We start from the raw sequence: 24785 nt of genomic DNA on the forward strand, positions 1-24785 counted from the left end.
TGAATCATTATTCATATCTCAGTGGTCAGAAATCAAAATGACAAAAGCACAATCTGCATCTTTAAAACGCTGATTGTTTTAGCAATGCCTGGCAATAAACACAGCACTTAAATACACACACACATAAACACACACACCAAAATACTGCACAACACCTAACAAACAGGGCTGGTTGATGGGAACACCACTGTTAAATGGAGGCCTACCTGCAGCAGCTTGATGCGCTGTGTGAGTGCAGCAGTGTTGAGGCAGGCCTTGCTGCGCGTAGCGTTGATGTAGCACTTGATAGCGTCGTGCGGCTGGCCGCAGGACTCGTAGAGGGTGCCCAGGTCCATCCAGGCGGCCGCGTGGCTGTGGTCCAGTTGAACAGCACAGATGTAGGCCTGCAGCGCGTCCATGGGCTGGTTCTGCTGCTGGTAGAGCACCCTGCAGGGAGAGGCAGAGGGGAGGTGATTCTCCTGCCCTGCTTTATTTTTGTGAGCCATCCAAACTCTCAGAGGACATATCCCACCCTTCATACATCTAGCTATAGATCCTCTCACTCCCTCGGTCCTCTGTGGCAGCTATTCTCAACGTTTTTGAGTCGCGTCCCCAAATTTAACATGCATGTTGTCCGCGACCCCCGCTCACTGAACACAATCTTACATGCACAGTTCAGATCACCCAAAAAAGAAACAAAATGACCACAAAAAGACACAAAATTACTAAAAAAAAGACACAAATTGACCAAAAAAAGACACAAATTGACCAAAAAAAAGACACAAAATTCCAAAAAAGACACAAATTGATCAAAAGACATAAAATTACCAAAAAAAGACACAAAATTACCAAAAAAATACACAAATAGACCAAATACAAGACACAAAACGACACAAAAAAGACAAATTGACCAAATTGAAGACACAAAATGACCACAAAATGACCAAAAAAAGACACAAAATTACCAAAAAAAGACACAAAATTACCAAAAAAAGACACAAATAGGCCGAATAAAAGACACAAAATTACCAAAAAAAGACAAATTGACCAAATAGAAGACACAAAATGACCACAAAAAGACACAAAAGGACCAAAAAAAGACATCAAGTGACCAAAAAGACTAAAACACATCAACACATGAACACTTTAACACAGTGGAGACAGAGCTGACTTCCAAAATGATTTGGCGACCCCCAGAAATCATCTCCCGACCCCAATTGGGGTCGGGACCCCAAGGTTGAGAATAGCTGCTCTATGGAACAGCAGATGTGGTAGCTCCATGAGGTATTTTGCGATTCACTGAGCACAAAGCACCCCTGAACAGATGAACTGTTATGAACCAGATATTTCTCCCTATGCTTGTGACCTTTAGTTGTGTTCTTACCCTATGGAGCACCAGGTGTCAGCGCTGGCCTCTGACTTATCAATGGACTGACGGTAAGAGATGAAGGCATCCTGCACCTTCCCAATACTGGAGTAGCACCTGGAGGGGGAAAGACAGGAAAAGGGAAGGAGAAATGAGAGACAGAGCAGTAAAACATCTGCTCACAAACACAAAATCAATGTAGTTCAATGCAGAGCAACTAAACTTTTGCTGCATTGATGTCAATTCATACTTTCCCTACAAATTTGAGTCATCTATTACACGGACAAGGATTCACTAGCATCTGTGACCCCTTTCACACAAAACATTTCTTACATTTAGGACCGTTTTACATCAAACCCAATGACTAGGACTACCTATTTATCTATCAACGACCAGAAAACATTGTATATCGTGATGTCAGCGAGCTATGAAATGATCTGAACGGAGACAGATCATTTTGGCCATATCACCCAGCCCAACACAGGACTGTGACAGCAATAAATCAGGCCTCAAACAAGTAAAACTCACTGGAAAGCCACGTAATATTTCTTTAAAGTTCGTTAAAGTATGCAATTAAAATATGCAAGCAGTGGCCAGGGTTGCTCACCCACTTCAGCACCAGCATTTCTAAAAATAATGCATTTTTTCCTTTCCTTTCCTTTTTCCTTCCAGCAGCTGTGCAGAGACACATGTGAGCTGCAGGCACAGGTTCAAGACTACAGATTTTAGTGAAGTGATGCAATGGTAAATAATGTTTAATGAGAGTTATTGGGTCTTGTGCAGACTACTTAATGTAAAAAGGATACAACAGAACACTGACGTGGTTCCACACAGACTACTTTTTATAACCATGATCTAGCAAAGCCAAGGGAACACCTAGGATGCTTATCTGCTGCTGAGAAACCCAATTCAACAACACAGGAACAAGAGGATTTGGTGTAAAAAAACAACAAAAACAGGCCTCCATTTGGGCCAATGGGGCATTAATCACCACCAACTATACCCAACCAACAAAGACCTCACGTTGCTAAGATTATTATCATCACAGCACACTGGCAGATGGCTTCTAGGTAAAACAAACAGTGTAATCTGGTCTCTTGACAGGTTGGAAGCAAGCCCTGCAAAACACACAAACACTCACACCCTTCTTTGTCATACCTGCCGAGAAAGTACCAGGACTGGCCAGAGTTTGGGTCTGCTTCTAAAGACTTCTGCAGACACTGGATGGCATAGCTGTCCTTGGTGCCTTTATCGCCCAGCTGCTCCACTGTGTGATGCATCCAGCCTGGAAGAGAAGAGCAGAGCAGGAGATCAAGGCTCAAACACCTCCAATGACTCCTTCCACCAGACAGAAAACCCACCAACACCCACTGACATCTGTATTCTGTCTTATCAGCATTCACACCACCAGGTATTATTGGCTCAGCTCTTTTTTTAGAGCTATTGGTATGACTGCAACAAAATAAGTGTTTTTCAGTCCCAGCTAGGCAAGAATCCTTGGCTTTCTTTTTACTTTTTTACCCTTTTATTTGTCTTTTGTATCTCTAACTCTGTTTTGGATTGAGTTTTTATAACTATATTATTCTATTTTATTTTATTGTTTTACTGTTTTTAGTATTTTATTCTTTTTATTGTTTTTATTTATACCCAGTTTATGATTTATTCTATTTTAATAACTGTACAGCACTTTGGTCAACTGAGGTTGTTTTTAAATGTGCTCTATAAATAAACTTTGACTTGACTTTCTGCTTAATTCATCTTTGTGTTTTCACTCTGAATAGATAAATCACACAAATTCACTTTATATGGGTCTAAAGTTAACCCAAAATTATGTTAAATTATTTTTAACTGTTTATGAGTCGTATGAAAGCATAAATTACCTTTTAGAAGGAGTAATGTTTCCACTCCGCTAAATTTAACAAAATGATAATGGAGGTTTTGTAAACAGTTGAAAACTTTATTTGCCTTATCTTCAACCATTTAAAATATAAACAAACTTAACAATTCACTTAGTTCTTCTGATGAGTTTTTCATGTTTCACACACAGCAGATTAAATCACATTAATAAATGGTTTGGTTGATGTGCTGACTTGCAGTGTTTCGGGATGTACAAAGTGAAGTTGCACATCTTCATTAGTTTGCAGGACAGATGGTAAAGTCATATATCAGCCGAAATGTAAAGTCTTTCTTAAGGAGTCATAAAAAGTCATAATGGTGTGATTTATGGATAACAGGGAACCTAGACCTGTTAAACTGAGCATTATCTCAATAAAGTCTGGGAACTAGTAAAACAGGACAGCCACACTCGTGCAACAATTACCTTAAAAAAATCCTGCATATATGTGCTAATTTTGGTGGGAAAAGGTTATAACAGAAGAGATGGCTTTGTATTGAGCAGCAGATTGTACATGCAACAACAGAAATAGGAATTGAAGAATATTGAGAATTGAATAATAATTAACAAAGAAAACTGGTAGATTCAAGTACCTGAAGCTAAGATAATGAAAAAGGTAAGACTGCACCTAGATTAGATTAGATTAAAAAACAAAACAAAAGGCGTGGCCTTCACCTTTGTAAACAACGAGGAAGAGAGGAAAGAGGCAGATAAAGAGGAGGGGGGGGTGCCACACACACACGCACACACACACACACACACACGCACACACGCACACACACACACACACACACACACAAACACGCACACACACGCGACACACAGTTTATTTGATGTAAATTGCCCGTCACTGCACAGTGACTTCAAGCAATCAGACCTCTACTACTATACACCTGTGGCAAGCTCCACAGATCCCCATGGCAACCCCAGTAGACCAGACTGGGTCTGGTTTTTACAACTGGGTGAGCTGGGGAGGGGGTGAAGGGTCTGTCTGCACAGTGGAGGGTGAAAAAATGGAAAATCTCCCTTCATTTACACAGAATAATTGTGAAAAAGTATTCATTTAACCTCGTGGCTGCTGCTACACTTTCTCAGATATGACCTTCAAGGTGATCTTGAAGCTGAATTCTTTAAAATCACAAAGCCAACCTTGTTAGTCTTTGTTGTTATTCCCCCCGCCCCCTTCTTCTTCTTCCTCAAAGCACATTTCAAACACAAAAGCTGCCTACAGTTTGAGAATAACCAGTGCAGGAAATCATCATCTGATAAAGCAACTTAATTTTAACCTCGGAGCTACAAATGATCCGTTTTATTCACTTATTCAACGGACACCATGAGACAAATCACAAATGACTGAAATTGACACAAATCTGCAGATGTGCAGCATTGCACTTTTGCATTTTATGCAAATATGGAAAGCTTCACTTTCGGCCAACAAAGGGCACATGGCTGTTTCAATAACCGTTCTTCTGCAATAAACATCATATAATCACACTTTGAACTGCCTTGATTTTACTCTACAACCTCATCACAAATTATCATAATCATTTATCATCATTTTAACCTGGAATCTACAACCAATTATCCGTTTTATTCACCATATTTGAAAATATGAGGCAAATCATCCTGGAAAATAGTAATTTCTTACTGATCATGATTTAACAAAACACTTGAAAGCTTCACTTTTGGCCACCAACAGTAACAGGAAGTGAAAAGAGAAGACAAAGAGTTGCATTGGACCTTTATTGCTGCACAGCTACAACTTATTACATCCATAGTCTTGTCTGCAGAAAAAATATCTGATAAACAACCACATTCATATTCATTTAACCTTGGAGCTACAAATTATCTGCCGTCTGTATTTCATGCAAATATGGAAACCTTCACTTTTGGCCAACAAACAGCAAACAGCAAACACCAACAAACAACTTCTCTGGCACATTTTCTTCAATATAGATCATAAAATTCACATTTTCATGGAACCTGTAGCAGACAATCAAGGCTCAAGCTCAAAGAATTTTCTACAAAAACCGAAGGACACCTAAAGAAATATCACATCTTTTCATTACAGAGACAACAACAGTAGATGAAAGGAGAAGACAAAGAGTTCATGGGTACCATCCATAATAATGACTGCAGAAAGGATCATCTGATAAACAACCACATTCAGACGCATTTTAACCCTCGGAGCTACAATTCACTGCTGCTTTATTCACCATATATGGAAAGATGAGGCAAATCACATCTTCCTGGCAATCACTCATCTCTCACAGATAAACATTTGACACAATAATGTAATAAACAGTCAATCTCCATGTTATGTGAATATGGAAAGCTTCCCTTTGGGCCACCCAAGAGCACAAAACTGTTTAAAAAACAATCTTCTCCTGCATTCTTGTGTAATTTGCATCATATAATCACACTTTTGTGCAGACTGTGGGTCAATTATAAACAAGGCAGCTCAAAGATTCAGTATAGGAGAAATCTATGCCAGCAATATCATGAAAAGAATCAAAGATGCAACATTTTATAGAGAACTCAGTTGATGAGGCTTGATTTATCAGAGCTGTCTACACATCATGGAACATTTACATTACCATGAAGACTTCTCACCTCATGTCGCTGTGCATCACTCTAATTAATTAGCACCTCCTTGTGTTGCAAGCTGCCTCTAGAGAAACTCTTCCCGTAAAGCTGAGCGATATGCCCCAAAAATAAAATCTATTATTTTTCACACTACACCCAATTTACAAGTTTTTTTTCTACAAAAAGACACAATTATTCAAATATGTTTCTATTTTAAGAGTTAAAATTATTATTAACAAAAGCAAACAAACAAATGTGAATTTTCCTTGTTGGGAAAGAGCAAACCTAACTTTCACAAAACTTTTTGTTCAAATAAATAAAAGTGTTAAAGAACAGGAGCTCAGGCTCCTAGTGCAGATGAATGATTGATATTGTGTACAGTATCTTTGTAATTGAAAGAATTACTTTCAATTTAAGAACACAAAAAGAGGTATTTATTGAAAATTGGCAAAAATGGATTACATATGTCTCTACCGTAAAACCGGATTTCAGGTAATCTCAGATTGGACGATCAGAATACTTTCATTTCTTTGTACCTTTCCCTTTTAATTTTATTTTATTTTATTTATTCATTTATTTTTGGGTGTTTTCCAATCCCCTTTTGTACACTTTTACTTTTTTCTTTGATATTTTCTGTATTTGTCTATAGGTCTTCATGTTGATTGTTTGTTTGTTCATTTCAAAAACCAATAAAAAGTAAATTACAAAAAAAAAAAAAAAAAGAACAGGAGCTCAGGGAAGTGGTTGTGTTTAATGAAAAATAATTTAGATGTTCATACATCATGCTAACCATACATTCAAATGAAGTGATAAAATTGACTTTCTACTGTAAATCAGGGGTGTCAATGGATCCATTAAAAGGCTGGTGGGGCTGCAGGTTTTTGTTGGAACCAAACAAGAGCACAGCTGGTAACACAAATCAACTGAGTGCCAGTTCAGGTGATTGAATAAGTCGAGTCAGGTGTGCAGAAAACAAACCAGCTCACCTTACGGCATCTTTGTGAATCAGGATGTAACGAAGCAAAGCAGAATTATTGCTTGACCCTTCCATGAAACTGTTTTAGCGTTTTTTAGTTGGATTATTGAACTCAAACATCCCATCATAGACAGATAAGATGGACCAAATTGATTGTCTAATTTAATTAGTCCTTCCTGCCTTCTGTCTCTGACCCACATAATCAGCACAATCAGATTCCTCCTGTCCCTGTTAAATACTGACACATTTGTCAGCCGATGATCAACAAGTATGTCACATTTGCAACATCTTCCATGAATAAAAATAAAATGCAATAAAGTTAAATCAACTTGAAGCATGTGCAATGGAAATTCAAACCCTGCCATTCTAATTTCAGAGTGAAATTTGTTTCCGCAGCATGATACTCATTTGCTAAATCAACTTTCATCCTCAAGCACAACAAAATTTTGCATTTATATGCACGTGTGTCTGCAACCTGCATGGGGGAGGGGAACAACGCTCTGTTGCAGCACACACACTCCAACCAGGACTTTGAAAAACAGGTAGAAAGTAGCAGAAAACAAGCTGTGTGATGTTGAAATAAATCACTGAACCACCTGACCAACAAAAAGCCAAAGTTCAGAGCACACAGCACCGATGCAATCCCACCCTGAACAGCACCAAAGTATTATGCACGAGCTCTTCATTGCAGTTTGTGTGACAAGAAGTTTCTGCAGTTTAAATCTGTCACATAGCAAATTCAGAGGTAAGAGCATCAGCCAGTAAAAGAAAAGGAAACTCACCAAGTTGTTGCAGTGTGGTCGCCTTCACCTGTGCAGGAAGATTTTCAGTTTGCAGCAGACTTTCATACGCTTCTTTCGCCGCTCTGTATTTCTTCTGCAGGCAGAATGAGAAGAGACAGAGGTTGTTTAAGCCAGACAGGAGGGTCTTTGTGTCTGTCCAGTTAGAACCATAAAACACAAAGAGTCTCAAGACCTCCTCACACTCGTAATGACCAGACACACACACACACACACACACACACACACACACACACACACGGGGGAGGGTCAGCGTGGACGGGCCAGACTCAACATGTCTGGCAGGTTTAAGTGTCTGTGTGTGTGTCTGTGTGTGTGTGTGTCTGCACGTTTAGGTGTACATGTGTGTCCACCGCAGTGCACGCTTTGTTTTCCGGGGGAACCTGAGCTGGCTGGTTGGAGGTGAGCTCACTGTTTGTTTTAACTTGTTGACCTTATTGACCTTGGGTCTGAACCCGTCTGTAGAGGCGTGTGTGTGCGTAGGCTGAATGTTATCAGCTCTTCTGAAAGCAAACCGCCCACATCTCGACTGACCCTAAAGCTCCAAATGTCCATTTGTGTGTGTGTGTGTGTGTGTGTGTGTGTGTGTGTGTGTGTACCCTGACATACCCTGGACTTCCTGTCTGCACACAATAAAGACACCTCAGGGTAAGCATTGACACTAGGGGCACATAAATGAGAGGCTCTTAGTGGTTCCTTCCTGCCTGGACTGATGACTGTCAGTAATCCGGTCTGGGCCAGACGACAAACACTGATATGACACAATAGGAATGAGCGATATCTTATCGTTTACGATATATCGTCAAACACATTCCCCACAGTGAGAATATGTCATCCCACAACAAAAACGATAAATTAAATTCCCATTGATGACGTATGTTAGTGGCAGCCCAACACGTGTTGAATATAAACAACAATGGCAGAAGGCGGAGCAGAGCCGCCAGGCAGCGAGGAGCTCGTTCCTAAACGGGGCTTCGGCTCCGTTATCTGGAACTGGTTCGGTTTTAAAAAGTCTGAAGCGGAGCAGCAATTAACCTCATGCAAAGTCTGCCAACAGTTTGCTGCTACAGTGGAGTTTTTTGCTTCAACCAGAGACATGTGGAGGAGCTGAGCAACTGAGCTGTACATTAGCCTAACCGCTCACTAGATAACCAGTGAAAAGTATTTGTACTTTGTTACTTGACAGCTGTGATAAGGTGCAAACACAGTCTGCTGTGTCGAGTATTTGTCCATATTGGGACACTTTTAGGTGCATTATTCCATTCAAACCATGGTCACACCAATTATAATTGAAGGCTATTAGGGTTGGGAATCATGATACAGTATTACTATAATATAAAATAGGGCAATTTTAAACATTTGCCGAGCATTGTGATAAAATATTGCAATACAGTACAAATGACAAAGTTTTTACTCAGATTGTAAAGCAGACAGGCTGATCAACTCGTCACAAACATTGCATAATCCTTATTATCTAAGCTGTTTATATCACAGTCTACATAGTCCAAAGTAATATTAAATTAATCATCTAAAAATAGCAATTGATTTTATTATTCTAGTACCAACAACTTGAATTTGTATTTAAATTCTTTATGATTAAAGCAATAAAACAGATACTTGGCATCTGTAATTGAATACAGTATTGCCCACAAAGGTTTGTCACAATACTATACTATGATTTTTCTCCCCACCCCTTGAGGCTATGTGTTCATTCATGTTTTAAAGTTCTAATTAAACCTCTTGTCTCCACCAGCTGTGCAGTAAAAAGAGCGTGTCAGCAGCAGAACAGCATGGGCTGCAGGCCTCTTATCAGCGTCTACACTCAATCTAGTCAGCTACAGAGCGGCTGCACACTGATGCTATCAATACAGAATCATCTGCTTATAGATTTTAGTTAATAAAAAAAAAAGACAAAGAGATGCAACCTAAATGAATGCCTTGGGTTAGAGTTATCCGAACAAAGAATGAGTGACGGGTGGTAATGTAGGATAAGTATTTTGACAGCTAACACATCCATGTGCTCTTATTTTGAAAGCTACATGTGTTTGCTTTTATTTTGAAGGCGGGTCATGTTCTTACTGTAACACAGTATGGTGTGTTTAATTTAAACTCAAAGTCAGAACTTGAAAGACGGAACTTGGAGCTCGGAACAATATAAAAAATTCTGACATTTGTGTAGACCTTGAACGCACCATTAGCCGCCGGACTCTCTATGTACGTTGCAATGTAAATAGTCTAACTAATGGAACATTAATCCTCTGTTTTACCGACGATGTTTGTCACAATCTGGGGGACATATCCCCTCCGTCCCTAGTGCCATCTGAGCGCATGATGGTGAGATTCCAGTGTGAAATATTGCCACACCGCTGACATGCTAGTGCTACTTAGCTTAGCTCGCAGCCTCGCATCAACCTGCTTTGACACACGTGTGTCTGTTGTGTCTGTGTTATGTAATCAATTCCTCCTTTCAGTGGAACCAAACATTCATGCTGTTAACTCCCTGGCCAATCAGACAGAGCAGAGTCAGCCAATTGCTCAAAGTGAGTGAGATAGAAAAACATAAGACTGGGTTTAAATTTATGACTTATAAGTGAAGCGCATGAAGCGAGTGTGTGGTGTGTGAGCTCAGAGCACACAGGTGTTGGTGAGTGTTTGGTGAATAGAGCTGCAGCAGCCATGGGCATGTAAACAAGTTCTAGTAGAAATGCTAAATATTAGTATCAACCGAAAATTTGCAGAATATTCCCTCCAGAAGCATTTATGAAGTATGCTAAAATTCTTAAACTTCAAAATAGAGCCTTCAGGAGAAAACGGGAGAACAATACTTGTTTCAACCTCAAGGAAGGTCTTAGATTTAGATTAAGATTAAGATTAAGATGAATTACTTTCTTAATTCCACAATGGGGAAATTCAACCTCTGCATTTAACCCATCCTTTTTACACACAAGTGAACACACCATGCAAACAGTTTGTCCAACATGAGCTATATTTAAAAAAATAAAAAAATTGTAATTGATTGCTTACCTGGATCTCATACAAATGAGCAATGTGGAACTGAACTGTGGAAAAAAACACAAAAACAAAGAAAAGATGAGAAAGGATTTTCAACTTGTGTAAAAAAATTTTTTTTTTTTTTTTTTTTTTTTTTTTTTTAAATCAGGGTTATTATAAAAAGGCACCCCGTGGACCTCAGTGGGTACAGATTGCAAACAGTATGGAGCACAGATGGGAGGGGGAGTCCGACAGTTTCCCCAGAGTGTGCATGTAATCTGAAATCACAGTGTGTATGTGCAATGTGCTCACAAGCACTTCTAGTTCTCTCTTGCCATGTGCTGTCTCCTAGGCAACCCCAGTCTTGGGCAGAGTCAGCAGGGAAACAGCAGTAGAGAGGAAAAATTGCTCTGTAGAAATATTCCTGTGCCTTTTCAATATGCTCGTCTACAACTAACAAGCTGGTGCATCAAATCTAATGTTGCATTACACAGCAGCAGCGTGTGGCTGGTTACCGTGTGGTTACCCTCTGGTTATTAGAACGACAGGACTTACTTTCAGCTTTGGACAAAGTGCAGAGATTGGAGTCGATCAAAGCCAGCTGAAAATGCTGCAGAGATAAAAGAAAAGATATGTCATTATTAGCAGAAATGCATAAAGTTTTAAAGATATTCTTGTAATGAAATCAGGAGAAATTCTCATCTATCCAATCTGCTTTACTAAACGATCCACAACAATTCATGAATGAACCCTGCTGACCGTAACACGAGAGGACAGCGATAGCCGGAGGGGCTGAACATGTTACTGTCTTTGGATCATTCATCTTCACTCTGATCTCAAGCCTGACCAGACAACACAGTCTTTAAAACGAGACACTGATATCCAGCAGGTATAATGGCATCCTACCCCATCATGTGGTGTAAAGACAGTTGCCGGGTAAGACAGATGTCTGCAGAGGCTTAGCCTGGCTGCCAAGGCGTGGCACGCTACTAGCCGGTATCTTCATCCAGGGTCACTGAACAGATTAGCCCTGGAGTACATCACACAGCTACACAGGAAACTATCTGGAGCTCCTCTTCTGGATCACCCCTGACCCCCTTTGGGTCTGCCATACAACTCTATTACTCCCCTCAAATGTTGACATAATGGCAAACCACCATTCTGACTCTCACTGTAGTGCAACAGAAAGATTTAAATCCTCCTACCAGCAGCTAAAAGGCACCTGAGCAGATGAAGTGAAAACCATTAAATTCCAAGCGAGGTGTCTGATCCTGATAATCTGTGAAGGGAATACTCATGCACCCATAGGTGGCTTCAAGGTGACAGCTACTAAAAGCTGCACCATGCACTAATACAACCACACATAGGTTCATGCATTAAAAAAAGAAAAGAGGCATCACCACAACCACCAGTGTCTCTTATCTGGGTCAGTTAAAAACTCACTGAACATTAGCGCCTCCTGAAACCTGGAGCTGCACACAAGAATCTAGCACACAAAGTGAGAGAACAGACTGTACTGGTGGTGCTGCTGTACTACTACTACCGGTCAAACTGGAGTGGATTTCTTCTAAGAATGGAAAAAGACACGCTGAAAAGGCTGGAACCTTAAAACCACATATCAGAATGGCATCTTGGCTGACACGTGCACACACACACACACGAACACACAGAGGCACCTTGCTTAGAATAAAGTCCTTTTAAGCAGAGCGATGAGCCATCAGAACATCAGACACACTCATCACAGCCAGATGCCTAAATGTCAGAATGTACTCACTCTCTCACGCGTTACCTAGATGGCTGGCACATCACACTCCTGCTGGAATCCCTCTGCATCCTCCTGTAGATCTCTCCCTGTGTCTCCTATCCTTCCCTTCCTTCTCTTTCACACTTGCTCTGCCACCAGGCAGATAATGCAGCAGGATTGTCAGCTTGGCATTCCACCTCCCTCCCCATGTCTCTCCTTCCTCACTCTCTCTCTCACTGCTATCTTTCTCTCTCACTCACTCTTTTTCTCTCTCTCCCCCCTCCTTCCCCCTCTTCTTTCCTGGTGTCACTGATTACTATTCAGCAGACGGCTGCAGTGGAGAGTGCAGAGAGAGATGACACACAATACCTCAAAGCTGGAGCAGGCAGCAACCACCACCTCTCCCCGTCTTCCCCCCGTCCCTCCCTCTATCTCACCTCCTTCCTCAGCTCAAAGCTCCTCTCTATGGTTACAAGGCAGCCAACTCATCACCTTACCAATATACAGCATGCAAACACACTCATGTCTTCATGAGCAGCCACTGAAGGAATGTTTGAGTACATGGTGGGAAAGGAGGTGGAGAAGTTAGGCGAGATTATAATGGAATACTGCATTTGCTGGCTTCTAATTAGGTTGAAATGTATTCTCAGAAACAGCAGGCATCTCTCCATCAAACAATCACTTCACAGAAAAGAGATATGAATGAAGATGAAGCAGAATGAAAAACACAGTCTCTACATCCCTTCATCCCAACACTCACCATCATCTGCAGCAAACAGTCTCTTCTAACAGTTTCTCTATTTCCCTTCTCATTTCTCCCTCTCCTACCTTTATTCAATCTCAGCTCCTCTGAACGTGCTCCCACCCCTCCCTGTAGATAACTGGGGCAGCCGTGTGTGTGTAGTGTGTGTGTGTGTGTAGTGTGTGTGTGTGTGTGTGTCTGGCAATGAGCCACTACTAAGAGGGAGGGGTGCATCCAAGACAGAGTGTGGACGTGCAGCACGTGCAGCCCACTTAACTCAATACTGTACCAGCAGAAGCATCATCACACAGGGATTTATACACTGTGCATCATCTCCCAGACACTACACACTCTAGACTTAAGTGTCATGAACACTTGCCATCCACTGTAATAGCTTTGCAATAAATACTATAGGGCTCTACCAAATGTCATTCATTACATTCAAAGGTTCTTTTGATGTTTCTGAATGAAGGTTTGAATGTCTATGTCACTATATTTTAAAACATCACAAGCCTACAAATGCTACTCGCAAATATTTAAAATTCAATAATCCCTTCATTCAAATTGTATGTTTAGCGGTCCATTGAAAGCTACATAGATTTTTCTTTTCTTTACAATTTAAAATAGGGAAATGTTAATTTTATTGTAGAGCTGCATGCAAGGCGTTGACTGCTACGCTCTCCTTCTCTTTCTGTTTATCAGACAGAAAATTACACTAGAATTCACCTAGAAAACTTCACCAGGCTGACAGCAGCTCCAGAAAAGGACTTTCAGTTAGTGTCTGCAGCAACTCAAATTCAGCCAGCACAAACCCCAGCGCCGGGGGTTACAGAGGGCTGGTGGCCAGCAATAGAAACTTTGCTGATCCAACAGAAACAATCCAACGCAGCCACCACTGGAAATTAATCTTACAAGTTGTACAATACTAATATTGTAGCATGTTAATCTCCAACTGTACTGAAATACTGGGTTCAAAGTTTGAATATATATATATATATATATATATATATATATATATATATATATTTAGTTGGCTTTTTGAAACTGCTGGTCAGAGAAACATACTTCCCTTAATCAGTAACAGAATAAGAGAATTTACAGGAATTATTCTATGTCTCCGAGTTTAAATGCAAAACAAGGCTCAATACTTTGCTGATAAATTAAAATGCATAATAAAAAAACTCCTGTGACAGAATGTCTGGAGCAGGACAAAGCCCCGGATCAGATAGCAGTCTGTGCCTAAAGGGAAGCAGGACTCTCAGACAACAATAGATCCATAGGCTCCATTCAGAAAGCCCTTGGTTAGTGCCTGGACATCACAGGTGTCAGGAGATAGTAGACTGGGTTTAGTTCAGACAGACGGGACAGATGATCCACCCGCTTTTGTTTATCTGAGGACTCAGGAGGTCAAGTCTGTTTAGGCAGGAAAGAGGCTTCTATCACTGCACATCAGGTGTACAATGCAGACTAGAATGAATAGAAAATGATTCCACCGCATTAACGTTGTTATCCTTCACTTCAAACACACAGTATTAAAAAGAACCAATGAACAATGTGTTTCAAGATCAATTTTAGATTTTGTAAAACTTGGTCTGCAGCTTTTACTAAATATGATTTTTCTGAAATAACAATATTTCTGTATGGAATTACAGCTGAAAGTTTCTGCATTAACTGTTTATTTCTCTCAACTTTATATCCACAGTGAATATTTTAATAAAACTTAATCTTGTATTTCAACAAATATTTTTGGAAACTTAACTGAACTGAATTTCAATCAATTTCAACACAAACAAAATCTTTTGAACAGTGAAGTTGAGCATAATGTAAAATCAATGTATCACTCCAAATAATAATCATTGCATCCCTAATTTTGTCATTTATGCCACAAAATAATCCGATCTTGAAAAGTCACAAGATGTGCAGTTGAAAGTGAACTCTGATGTCAGGCTGATAACTGGCTCTGCTTGGCCTGAACCTAAATTAAAACAGTGACTCCCCTTTCATTCTGTCTATTACACTATTATTTGAGAATACTTCCAACTATGTTAGATTTACCTTTAAGCTTGACTCGTAGTCTGTGTTGACTTTAAACATGAGTCCCAGTCTCAGATGAATCTCTTTAGCTCTCGAGAAGCCGGGGTCGATGTAAAGCACTTCCTGGAACGCCTTGATTGCCCTGAAAAATAAAAATCAGAAACAGAACATGTTTAATTAAAACAGAAATGTATACGAATGTTTAGGGCAAAACTAACGAATAATCTGAGAATAATAAATCTTGTTACAGTCATATCAGCCTTATTCTTTTACCGACAGACTTTTAATCAGCTGGAATCATGTTTGGTTTCACAAACATTCATTGGAGCTCAGCAATATTGCAAATATTGCAATATGACTCAACTATACTTCAACATTGATGCAATGTTTTAGGTTCGACTATGACTAGCTTGCAGATATGACAAGTGTAAATACAACTAAAATGCCCCGGAGACAAAGTGAAATCTTGTTTGAAATGATTTCTAGTCAGATGTTGACAAGGTGCAAATGCATCCTTCCCCTCAGGATGAAGCTAAAATGACTCCAAAGGCCAGTCTCCTCTCTCTTCGCCATGGCCGGGCCTTGACCTCTGCAGCATGTCAAGAGGTATTCAGGCTCATAGAGTGTTAATAATATTGGTTTAATCAGCCAGCCCCAAACATGCTAAAAAAACATACAGGTAACCAGTGTAGAGATGCTGAAATAGGTGTTATGTGGTCTTTTCTATTGGATATTGTGAGTCGTCTTAGCGTTTTGAACTAGTTGCAGTTTGGAGAAGTTGTGACAGAAATACAGGAAGTTACAGAAGTCTAAGAGGGCTGTAATGAAAGCACGGAGGGCAGAATTTAGATTGGAGGATTAAAAAACAGGTCTCTTTCTCAAGATATTGTTAATAATTTGCAGGAACACTGAGCCGTAGAGGGGTCTGGACCAATGATGGCTACAATTTATCTGAATTTAACTGAATAACGTTTTGAGGGGAGCCAGTCACATCGGTCTGATAGGATTATGTTTGACCAATTGTGTTGTGTTAGTGGGGACAAACACGAAAGAGGGAGATATATGTAGAATAATAGAGGGCCCAGGACGGAGCCTTGAGGCACTCCAGGCATTGGTTTAAAGGAGGATTTAAACCAATCTACTTGTAAATATCCATGGTGCAAGGTAAAGGGAATTGGTGCTACTTCATGGGCTCTACTTACTTTTTAAATAGTATGCAGTGATGGAATAAATATAACTGGAAAGCTCAGGCGAAGTGTGTGTCAAAGTGAGACAGAAGAAAAAGCCCAAACAAGTCCACCGCTCACTTAAAATGTTTAAAATTGACAAGCAAACTTTGTGTCACATAAATGTTTTAACTGTTTTAACCGAGTCTGCACTTTCGCTAATGTTAGTTTCCCAGTTTGTATGGACAATTACTTCACAGCCCCAAATCCCTGACATCTTGATTCAGGGCTTTTCAGATGATAAGCTTATAACAGCTCTATGGAGGTGCTTAAAAGTTTAACTGGAAGATTTAATGCCCTGTTCCCTGACCAACAGCTGTCAGAAAATTTAAACTCAACAGAGTTAGATGGTTACTACTTGCTCACATGGTAAAATATGATTATCAACGTGTCGCTAATAAAAAAAAAAAAAGACAGAAAACAATCCATTACCCACTCTTTTCAAACAACATGATAAAGTGAGGTTTCTTGGCGTATCATAAGCTGTAGTCAACAGCAAACAACATTAGCTCATTAACCAGACAACTGCTGAATTTAACATTGATTAGTTACGGCTAAATAAATGTTTTGTTCTCTTGTTTGCAAAATCAAGTCACCTGAGTCTTTCACCTCTTACAGTTTAAGAAATAGTTAAAGTGTTAAAGGTTATATTGACCCAGAGACATTGGTTCCATTTGGTGGAAATAAAAAGACTCACATTGGTATTTAATCAAAATACCGCATCATTCATGTTTACCAATGAATGACATTCAGAGTTTATATCCTCTATGAGCACAAGGCTGGTTTCACAAGTGCAGCACATGCTAAATATAATCGACTCCTCTCTTACCAATAAACAAAATAAACTTCTCCACAAGGACAAGAGCATATTAAAACAAAAACAAACATGAGTTTCCAATTGAACTCACTCACTGTGTAGCTATGACAACAATGGCAATTGCATGTCAGCATGAAGCCTTTCTCCTGTATGAAGCAGCAGCACTGAGCTCACTGCTGACTGGGTGCCCTCCACTCACACTGAACTCATTGCCCCCTTCCCCTCCTCCCCGTCTCCCTGCACCTCCTCCTCATTTATCTGGTCCCTCCCTCCCTGCCTCCCCTCTGCTCCGCCGCTCCTCTCTCACTGGCAAAATCTAAAGTGAATGCTTGGAGAGCACAGCTCTTCGACAGAATAGGTTGTGACACACTGCGTAAGGCCAGAAGATGAGCCAAGAACTACACACTCCTTTAGAATGGGGCATCTGACAGCAAAACAAATGCACATTTTTCCAAATAGGCCAAGCAAACAGCACAGTTTGGCTCCGTTACATGAATTCGATTTGGTGCCCTATTTTTCGACTGCATGACATGAATGTCCCACATTTAAATTTGCCAATTTCCATTAAACAAATGTGTTTAAATAGCATCACTAGCTCATAATGACAGGCTGGCTGATTGGCCGGCGTGAGCAGCACTTCAGCCCTGTGAAGTAACATTCACCATTTGACAGCTCAGCATTCCTCTGGGCCTTGGCCCAACGGTGACGTAATCCCTCCTCGTGAACCCAACATGACACCCTCCCTTCCCCCATTAACACATTCCTCAGGCCTCAGTGATGGGGCATACAAACTTGGCAGGGCAACAACACTGGAGGCCTTCAAGGTCATGGATGAGATAGAGTGGCAGCATTGGGTAAAAAGAAAAGAGGAGGAAATTCACAGCAAACCAGTAGAAATAAAAGGTGTCAGGACCTGAAGGTGAACTAGCTCAGGGTCAGAACCAGGGCAGTCTGAACTGCTAGCTTATTACACCTGCCAATGCAGCAGGACACAGCTTTAGTGGAAAATTAAATGGTGTTGCCTGAGAATGAGAAAACTGTTTCCAATCCCAAGCTGGACATTGTAGTTCAAGCTACAGTTTCCAAGAATAAAATTGTCAGCTCTAATCCATGTCAGACAACCAATGGTTTACACCCAAATACACTAAACAAATTAAACAGTAATCAAGGACAATTCACAGGTGTAATGATTAAACAAAACTGACATTTAGTTAGATTTCAAGTGTCCAGTTCTGAGTGTCAGAATGGGCAGAGGACACCCCTCTAATATTTGTAAAATTTAAAGAGTGATGAAAATCATAAATTGTAGTTACTAGTGGTTCAGTGGTTTCAAAGCTGCCAAAGGCAGGCTCTGCTCCCTGTGGGACAGAGTGATGGGGCTCACTGCACATGATGCCCAAAATGGCCTTGAAATCTGTATGATAAAAAGCACGTTTGACAGCACAATCCCCTGGAGAACCTGAGCCACAGTGGGTGAAGGGCCCACCTGGGCTTCTATTGAGGAGGCTGATGTGGCCTGGACAACATCACAGGGACATATAACGATAAAATTACTGGATTTTGTTAGAACTAGAACAAATATAGTAAAATCCTCCCCACTGGTAGGGAGCTAATGGACTCATCAACTGGGAGGTTTCTTGGAAGCTTTCCAATTTGAGCAGTGTTCAAATGAACAGCATGGTTTTAAATAATAAAAAAAACTTGATTTAAACTAAGTAAATAGACCAAAGAAATGTACTGTTTTGGTAAAGCAGAAAAATGATGCTCAACAGGCACAAAGGAAGCAGCAGAAGACAGATAATCCCCAGTCAGCTGTTGCAGTTGGAGATACTGGAGAGCCGTCTCTTATCTCTACTACCTCATATTCAAGGTTCATTTGAGGACACACTGGTGCATTGTTTCTCATATGATCTGCCTTTATCTAAACATGACGACTACAGTCTCACAAAAAGTATTTCCCAGCTGCTGTTTTTTTATTTCTAATGTAACGGATGTCAATGCTTGTCATATATTTGCACAACAAACACCCCCACTGCATTCCATGGTAACACGCCAATAATATGTTAATTCTCAAGCAGTAGGAAATGCAGAATACCACTGAGAAGTCAGTAAGATACCCAAAGAAGCTCAACGTGGGAAGAGAAACCGTCAGACTGTCCACATTGATCCAGATGTGTAGTCAGTGAGAAACAGAGAGCATTACCTGAATCTGACTCTTATTAATCAAGTGCAAAACAACACATGGCCATAAAAGCCAACACATGCTCTGATCTCCTTTCCTGCATATCAAATAAGCCTATAAAAGGCTTGTTTCAGCCTTGATGACCACAAACTATTTAGCTTGCAGTAGGGCTGGGCGATATGGCAAAAAAAATATCACAATATTATCATCATGATTTTTTACATTGTTCTTAAACTGCCAGTTTTAGAGCAACTGTACTGAAAACTAAAGAATCTAGAGATTAGTTCCACTAGTAGTGGCTGAACTGTTAATGTTACGTGTGCTAGCAGCATTTTCACGCTTTCCACATAATCACTTGGGTGGTACTTCTTCAAATGATTTAACAGCTTTGTTGTTGTTGGAAAGCCCACGCTGTTAATGTTTGGTTAACTTGTTTATTGAACTAAGTTCCATTTAGTAATAACTTGTTTCTCTGCAAGTTTTCATATGTTCCACGCTCTTGAATGCATCATAGACGTTCCGGCGCTGAATTGCCGTGCTGTGAATGTTAGTTTTCTCTCGATAGAGCGGCAGATAGATTACAATTTCTTTGCTCTTTCCCGACATTTACCTGTTCCTCATTGGTTTATTGCTCCAAATCATGGCTGACATCTATTTCACTGCCCTCAGCTCCGTGTTTAGGTCTGTTTACTTCTCCGGCAACTTACAAACAGAAGTGCAGCAGGAAAAGGTCGATTCTGATTGGCTGTTGTCACGCACATGTCCAACATGTTTGGGTAAATATGCCACAGGTTACCTCCTAAATCTATGGATTTTACAGGTTACAGTCCACCAACTTTAACTCTATGGGCTCTATGACCGGTCCGCGAGGAGCGGCGGGCTCCAGCAGGAACAGCTGGAGGCAGGTGTACTACCAGATCGGCCCGGCTGCCAGATCGGAAAATAGCTTAAAAGTATATATATATAAATATATAGAGATATATAGATACTTTTAAGCTATTTTTCACTTGTCTGTGCGTATTTGTGTCGAAAGCTACTTAGTTTGTCGGAGTCGCCGTGCCGTAGCGTTTTGTGTGTCGTAATCAGCGGCAGACGAAGGACCCCGAGCCAATCTGGCAGGGCGCCGGAAAAGAGTGAAACAGGTAGCGCGCAAAAGTAAAAGTGAAACCGAGAGTGGTACGAGAGACAGAACGAGAGACAGAACGACATTACGAGAGTGAGATAGTTTGTGCAAAGGAAGTTTTCATGCACAAACCCTCATTATGGAAAACAAAGGTAGAAATGCATATGATGCAGCTTTTAAGTTAAAGACAGTCAATCTGGCTGTAAAAGAAGCTTCCTCAAGCAGCCATCTCTTTCCCCACAATCCCCTCTGTGCACGAACCCTTACATATGGTAATTAAACATTAAAACACCTGCGGCTTATAGTCCAGTGCGGCTTATATATGTACACATCATTCAATTTAGCTGCTGCGGCTTATACTCCGGTGCGCCTTATAGTGCGGAAAATACGGTAGTTTAGGCCTTGCCAGCTTGGCCGATTCATAGTGATTCTGCTTCCAACAGTCCCACCGCGTAAATATCGCGGCTAGAAACAGCAGTATGAAAGGGCCTTAAGGCTGAATGTTGGTGTGAATATATAATCAAATACTTCTAACCAAGTCAAATTTAAGGTGTTGTTTTTTGGTCAGAATCAGGCGGTGCAGCCACAGGGTGGTGCAGTGATGGGAGGGTGTCACTTAAATAACTTTGTGTGTGTGACCCTGAAGTATGCAAGTAGGCTTTATATTTCATAAGTCTTGTTTCTATCAGAGCATTTTTATAATAGTGACATTTCCAACCAGCTATTTAAGGCAGCTTTGGACAGTTTTCGCCAAACCAAATTCACACAAACATACACAGTACAATATGCAGTGACGTTCTTTTTATGCCAGCTCCATAAACAATTATCAAATTAAGATAACAAGAAAAGTATAACTAAAATACTTTCAAAATAGAAGCTCTATGGTTCCTGAGAACATTTTTTTAAAGGTTTTTTTAGTCTTAGGTTAACAGGACGCCACAGAGAGCTCAGATGCCACACGGTATCATTGTTTATGGGTACACATATTAAATACGCACAGTTTTCAGTGTTTGTGCTAAGCTAGGCTGGAGACGACTCTTTACTGAACACTCAGAGATGAAATGATCTTATCAATGTAATAAACCTACTCAGAAAACAAGCATGTTTTTGCCAAAATGTCAGAGGGGATCTTGAAGACTGTCTACCAGATTTTTGTCCAAATTGAAAAGAAAATCAATATTCATCTGACGTAAAGCATGCAATTAAAAGAAAGATAAAAACACTTACCACTGAAATGCGTTGTAATGGAAGTAAACCATGCCAAGGCCATATAAAAAGGCAGCATTCTGAAAAAAAAAGTGATGGAAAATTGTAACAAAAAGCAGCATATAAAATGTTCTCAGCACAATATAGAGATTACTGCACGAAATGTATACGAAATGTTTTGTGTAAAAGCTTGACACCAATTCCTTTTTTGTGCCAGATTAGTTCTATGATGCATACTGCACACCAATTTATACATTCATCCGAGAAATGTTTTTCCTTGTGTAACAAGCCATTAAAATGTATTAAAAATTGAACTTATTACTGTACATATTCAGTACAGGGGCTTTTGTTATCTTAACCCCCATGCAAGACACCTAGAACAAGTTTACTCAACAACAATCAAGCAGTGGACAGTGCATGTTAATATATTGATATTAACATAAAATTGTAATAAAAAAAGACATTTGAGAAAGAGCAATGGGTATGTACCAGAATTACATTATGTCCTGTTGAAGAGCACAAAATTGCCAAGACAACGTCCCAGTACAAACATGAGCGTTGCCTTTTTTCTGTCAGTTTCAAATTGTTTTTAATAATTAAATCAGGTCTTAAAATGTCAGCATTTAGTTTTGACTTCTCGCACTATAGCCTGTGGCAGATGAACAGATCCAACTGAATTTCTGTTCTTTTTCATAGTAATCAGTTTTATTTCATTAAGTGAACAACCAGATAACAGACATAACGCATGATACAAAGATTAGAGTAAGTAGAATTACACAGCTGCAGTGAGATTCAGCCGATAAGTCACACTTCCTCACTCACTGAGAATAAATTACAGATGTTCCGATACCATTTTTCCCCTCCCGATACTGATTCTGATACTTGTGCTGTGGGTATCGGCCGATACCGAGTATAGCAATAAAAAAAATATATCATACTACACTTGCATGACTGTGATATGATTATCATTGTGGTTATTGTTGTAATTAAACGGCGAAATCCCACATTTTTGACAACAGACAGGTGTTGGTCATCAAGGATAATAAATTCCAGGATTTTGTCTGTTATCTTGTTTGCTTTTACGTCTCTGGGGAAATTTTCTCGTCGCTGGAAGGTATCTTCCAGAGTTTGCTCCTGCGGCTCGTCCTTCTTTTTCCGTTTTTTTTTTTTAAATTTGTCTTAACACTCGTGCCACCCCTTGAGATTTTATCTTTGCACACGTTACATGTCGCAGTCTTACTGGTGGGCAGGGCGCAGATGGGATTTTTGAACTGGGGGGACGAAGCTGTCAGCAAATGATTTTACCTCAATGAGTTATTTTTCCACTCCATGCCTTAACCCAAATATGTTTTATTTAAACATTTTTAAATAAACTGTAGTGTAGACAACAACCAACATATTAACACAAATAAATGGAAGTTTGTGCATGAAATTCCCAGTGCAGCCAAACAAATTTACTGAATTGAAGCTGACTCAATGAAGGACCCAAAAACATCTCTCCTCCTTTCATTACCCTGAACATACTGCTGGGAAATTTCTTGTCCGTACAGTCTGTCAAGCCTTTGGAACCAGCGTTTCACACAAGATTTACTGAGACTATGATGGGGGGACTCAAACAAAGTAGGGAGGTCCGAGGGAATACTCCCCCTGGAGAACATTTTTGCCCTAAAAAGTTTAAATTTGGTGCCTCTTGCCGTTTCTAATGCCACTATTCCATCTTAATCAATGCATTTTTTTGAGAATTATTGTAAAGGAGAATAAGGGTTCTTCTATGTTTTATTTAAGGCTCTTATTTTGACAGTCATCTTGTAAAATCTGTGGTGGACTCTGCTAACACATCCATGAGCTCTTATTTTGAAAGCTACATGTCTTTGCTTTAAATTTAACGCCGTATGGTGTGTTTAATTTAAACTCAAATTCAGAACTTAAAAAGTCTGAAATTGGAGCTCCTCTTCCCTCTAAAACAGCTGCAGGTTGCAGCACAACGCCGCTGTTTTAACAGCGGCGAAGAAGAATTGTGCCAGAGCTTAACGGAGCGTACCAGCAAATAGATTACTAATTTAATAAATTACGTGGTATCGGATCGGTGCCTGGACTCCAGTACTCGCCGATACCAATGCCAGCATTTTCAGCAGCATCAGAGCAATTTCCGATACTGGTATCGGAATCAGAACAACTCTAGAATAAATCAATATATTTTCAACAGCAGAGTAATTATGTTGACACATTCCCTGCCCTTAAAATAGCCCTCGCTCTGGCCAATAAAAAAAACCCTGTTTGGGCTCCAAGCTCAGGCTATTCTACATCACTGCTGCCACCACTAGAAGTCTGTCCTGCTCCATTATCTAGCAGAGGGTGGGAGCTAACACCCTCACCTCACTGTGCAGATCTGTAATCCCGAGGAGCCCGGAGCTGTCAGGTCTGATCAGAATCCAGCTCTCAGCACCTCTGTTTAATGGGCATTCCAAACAGTGAAACATCAAACCAAAAGGGCCTATTCATCCAAACAGAGAGCACGGAGAGGACAGGCTGGACGCCATCATATCACAGCTGATTGGATCATTTAACCCCAGGCCATGAACAGGAACTGTAGGCAATCTAAACCCAGGCTTATTTTTCCAAATAATACTAAAACATTATTAAATCCACCTGTGCAGCCAAGATAAATGAGTAACGAGTGCTACTCTATTACCTTTGTTAAGCAAAGGCAATGTTAGGATCCAAACTGGATAGGTATCAAGGCCTCAATAAACTAATATAAACTTTGGACAATATGAGACAACAGAAAATGCATTTATCACAATATAAATGCCACGCTAGACTGGCACTCCAATGTGGATAAGTTAACTGTGGGGCAGTATAAACACATGGTAAATGGTAAATGGACCTGCACTTATATACTTATATACCACTCAAAGCTCTTTACACTACAGACTGACTCATTCACCCTTTCACACACACATTCATACTGGTGGCAGAGGCTACCCTAAACGGTGCCACCTGCCACCATTGGGAATTCATTCACACACAGATAAACGCAGCATCGGGAGCAATTTGGGGTTCAGTATCTTGCTCAAGGATACTTCGACATGAGCCTTTGAAGGCTCACGGTAGCATTT

At 40.2% G+C, this 24785-nt stretch overlaps 1 protein-coding gene across 4 annotated transcripts in view; it reads right to left on the minus strand.

Moving 5' to 3' along the window:
- The window catches only part of kdm6a (lysine (K)-specific demethylase 6A), a 54797-nt gene that overhangs the window by 23431 nt on the left and 6581 nt on the right, over positions 1 to 24785 (minus strand). For all 4 annotated transcript variants that reach the window (XM_059342553.1, XM_059342551.1, XM_059342552.1 and 1 more), the window contains exons 5-12: positions 21688 to 21746; positions 15134 to 15254; positions 11148 to 11202; positions 10626 to 10660; positions 7584 to 7677; positions 2504 to 2630; positions 1364 to 1462; positions 207 to 426 (exon numbers count right to left, since the gene is read on the minus strand). In XM_059342553.1, coding sequence (XP_059198536.1) covers positions 207 to 426; positions 1364 to 1462; positions 2504 to 2630; positions 7584 to 7677; positions 10626 to 10660; positions 11148 to 11202; positions 15134 to 15254; positions 21688 to 21746 — 810 coding nt within the window. The remainder of the gene's footprint in view (positions 1 to 206; positions 427 to 1363; positions 1463 to 2503; positions 2631 to 7583; positions 7678 to 10625; positions 10661 to 11147; positions 11203 to 15133; positions 15255 to 21687; positions 21747 to 24785) is intronic.

The sequence above is a fragment of the Centropristis striata genome, chromosome 10, assembly GCF_030273125.1.
Source record: "Centropristis striata isolate RG_2023a ecotype Rhode Island chromosome 10, C.striata_1.0, whole genome shotgun sequence".
Taxonomy (NCBI): domain Eukaryota; kingdom Metazoa; phylum Chordata; class Actinopteri; order Perciformes; family Serranidae; genus Centropristis; species Centropristis striata.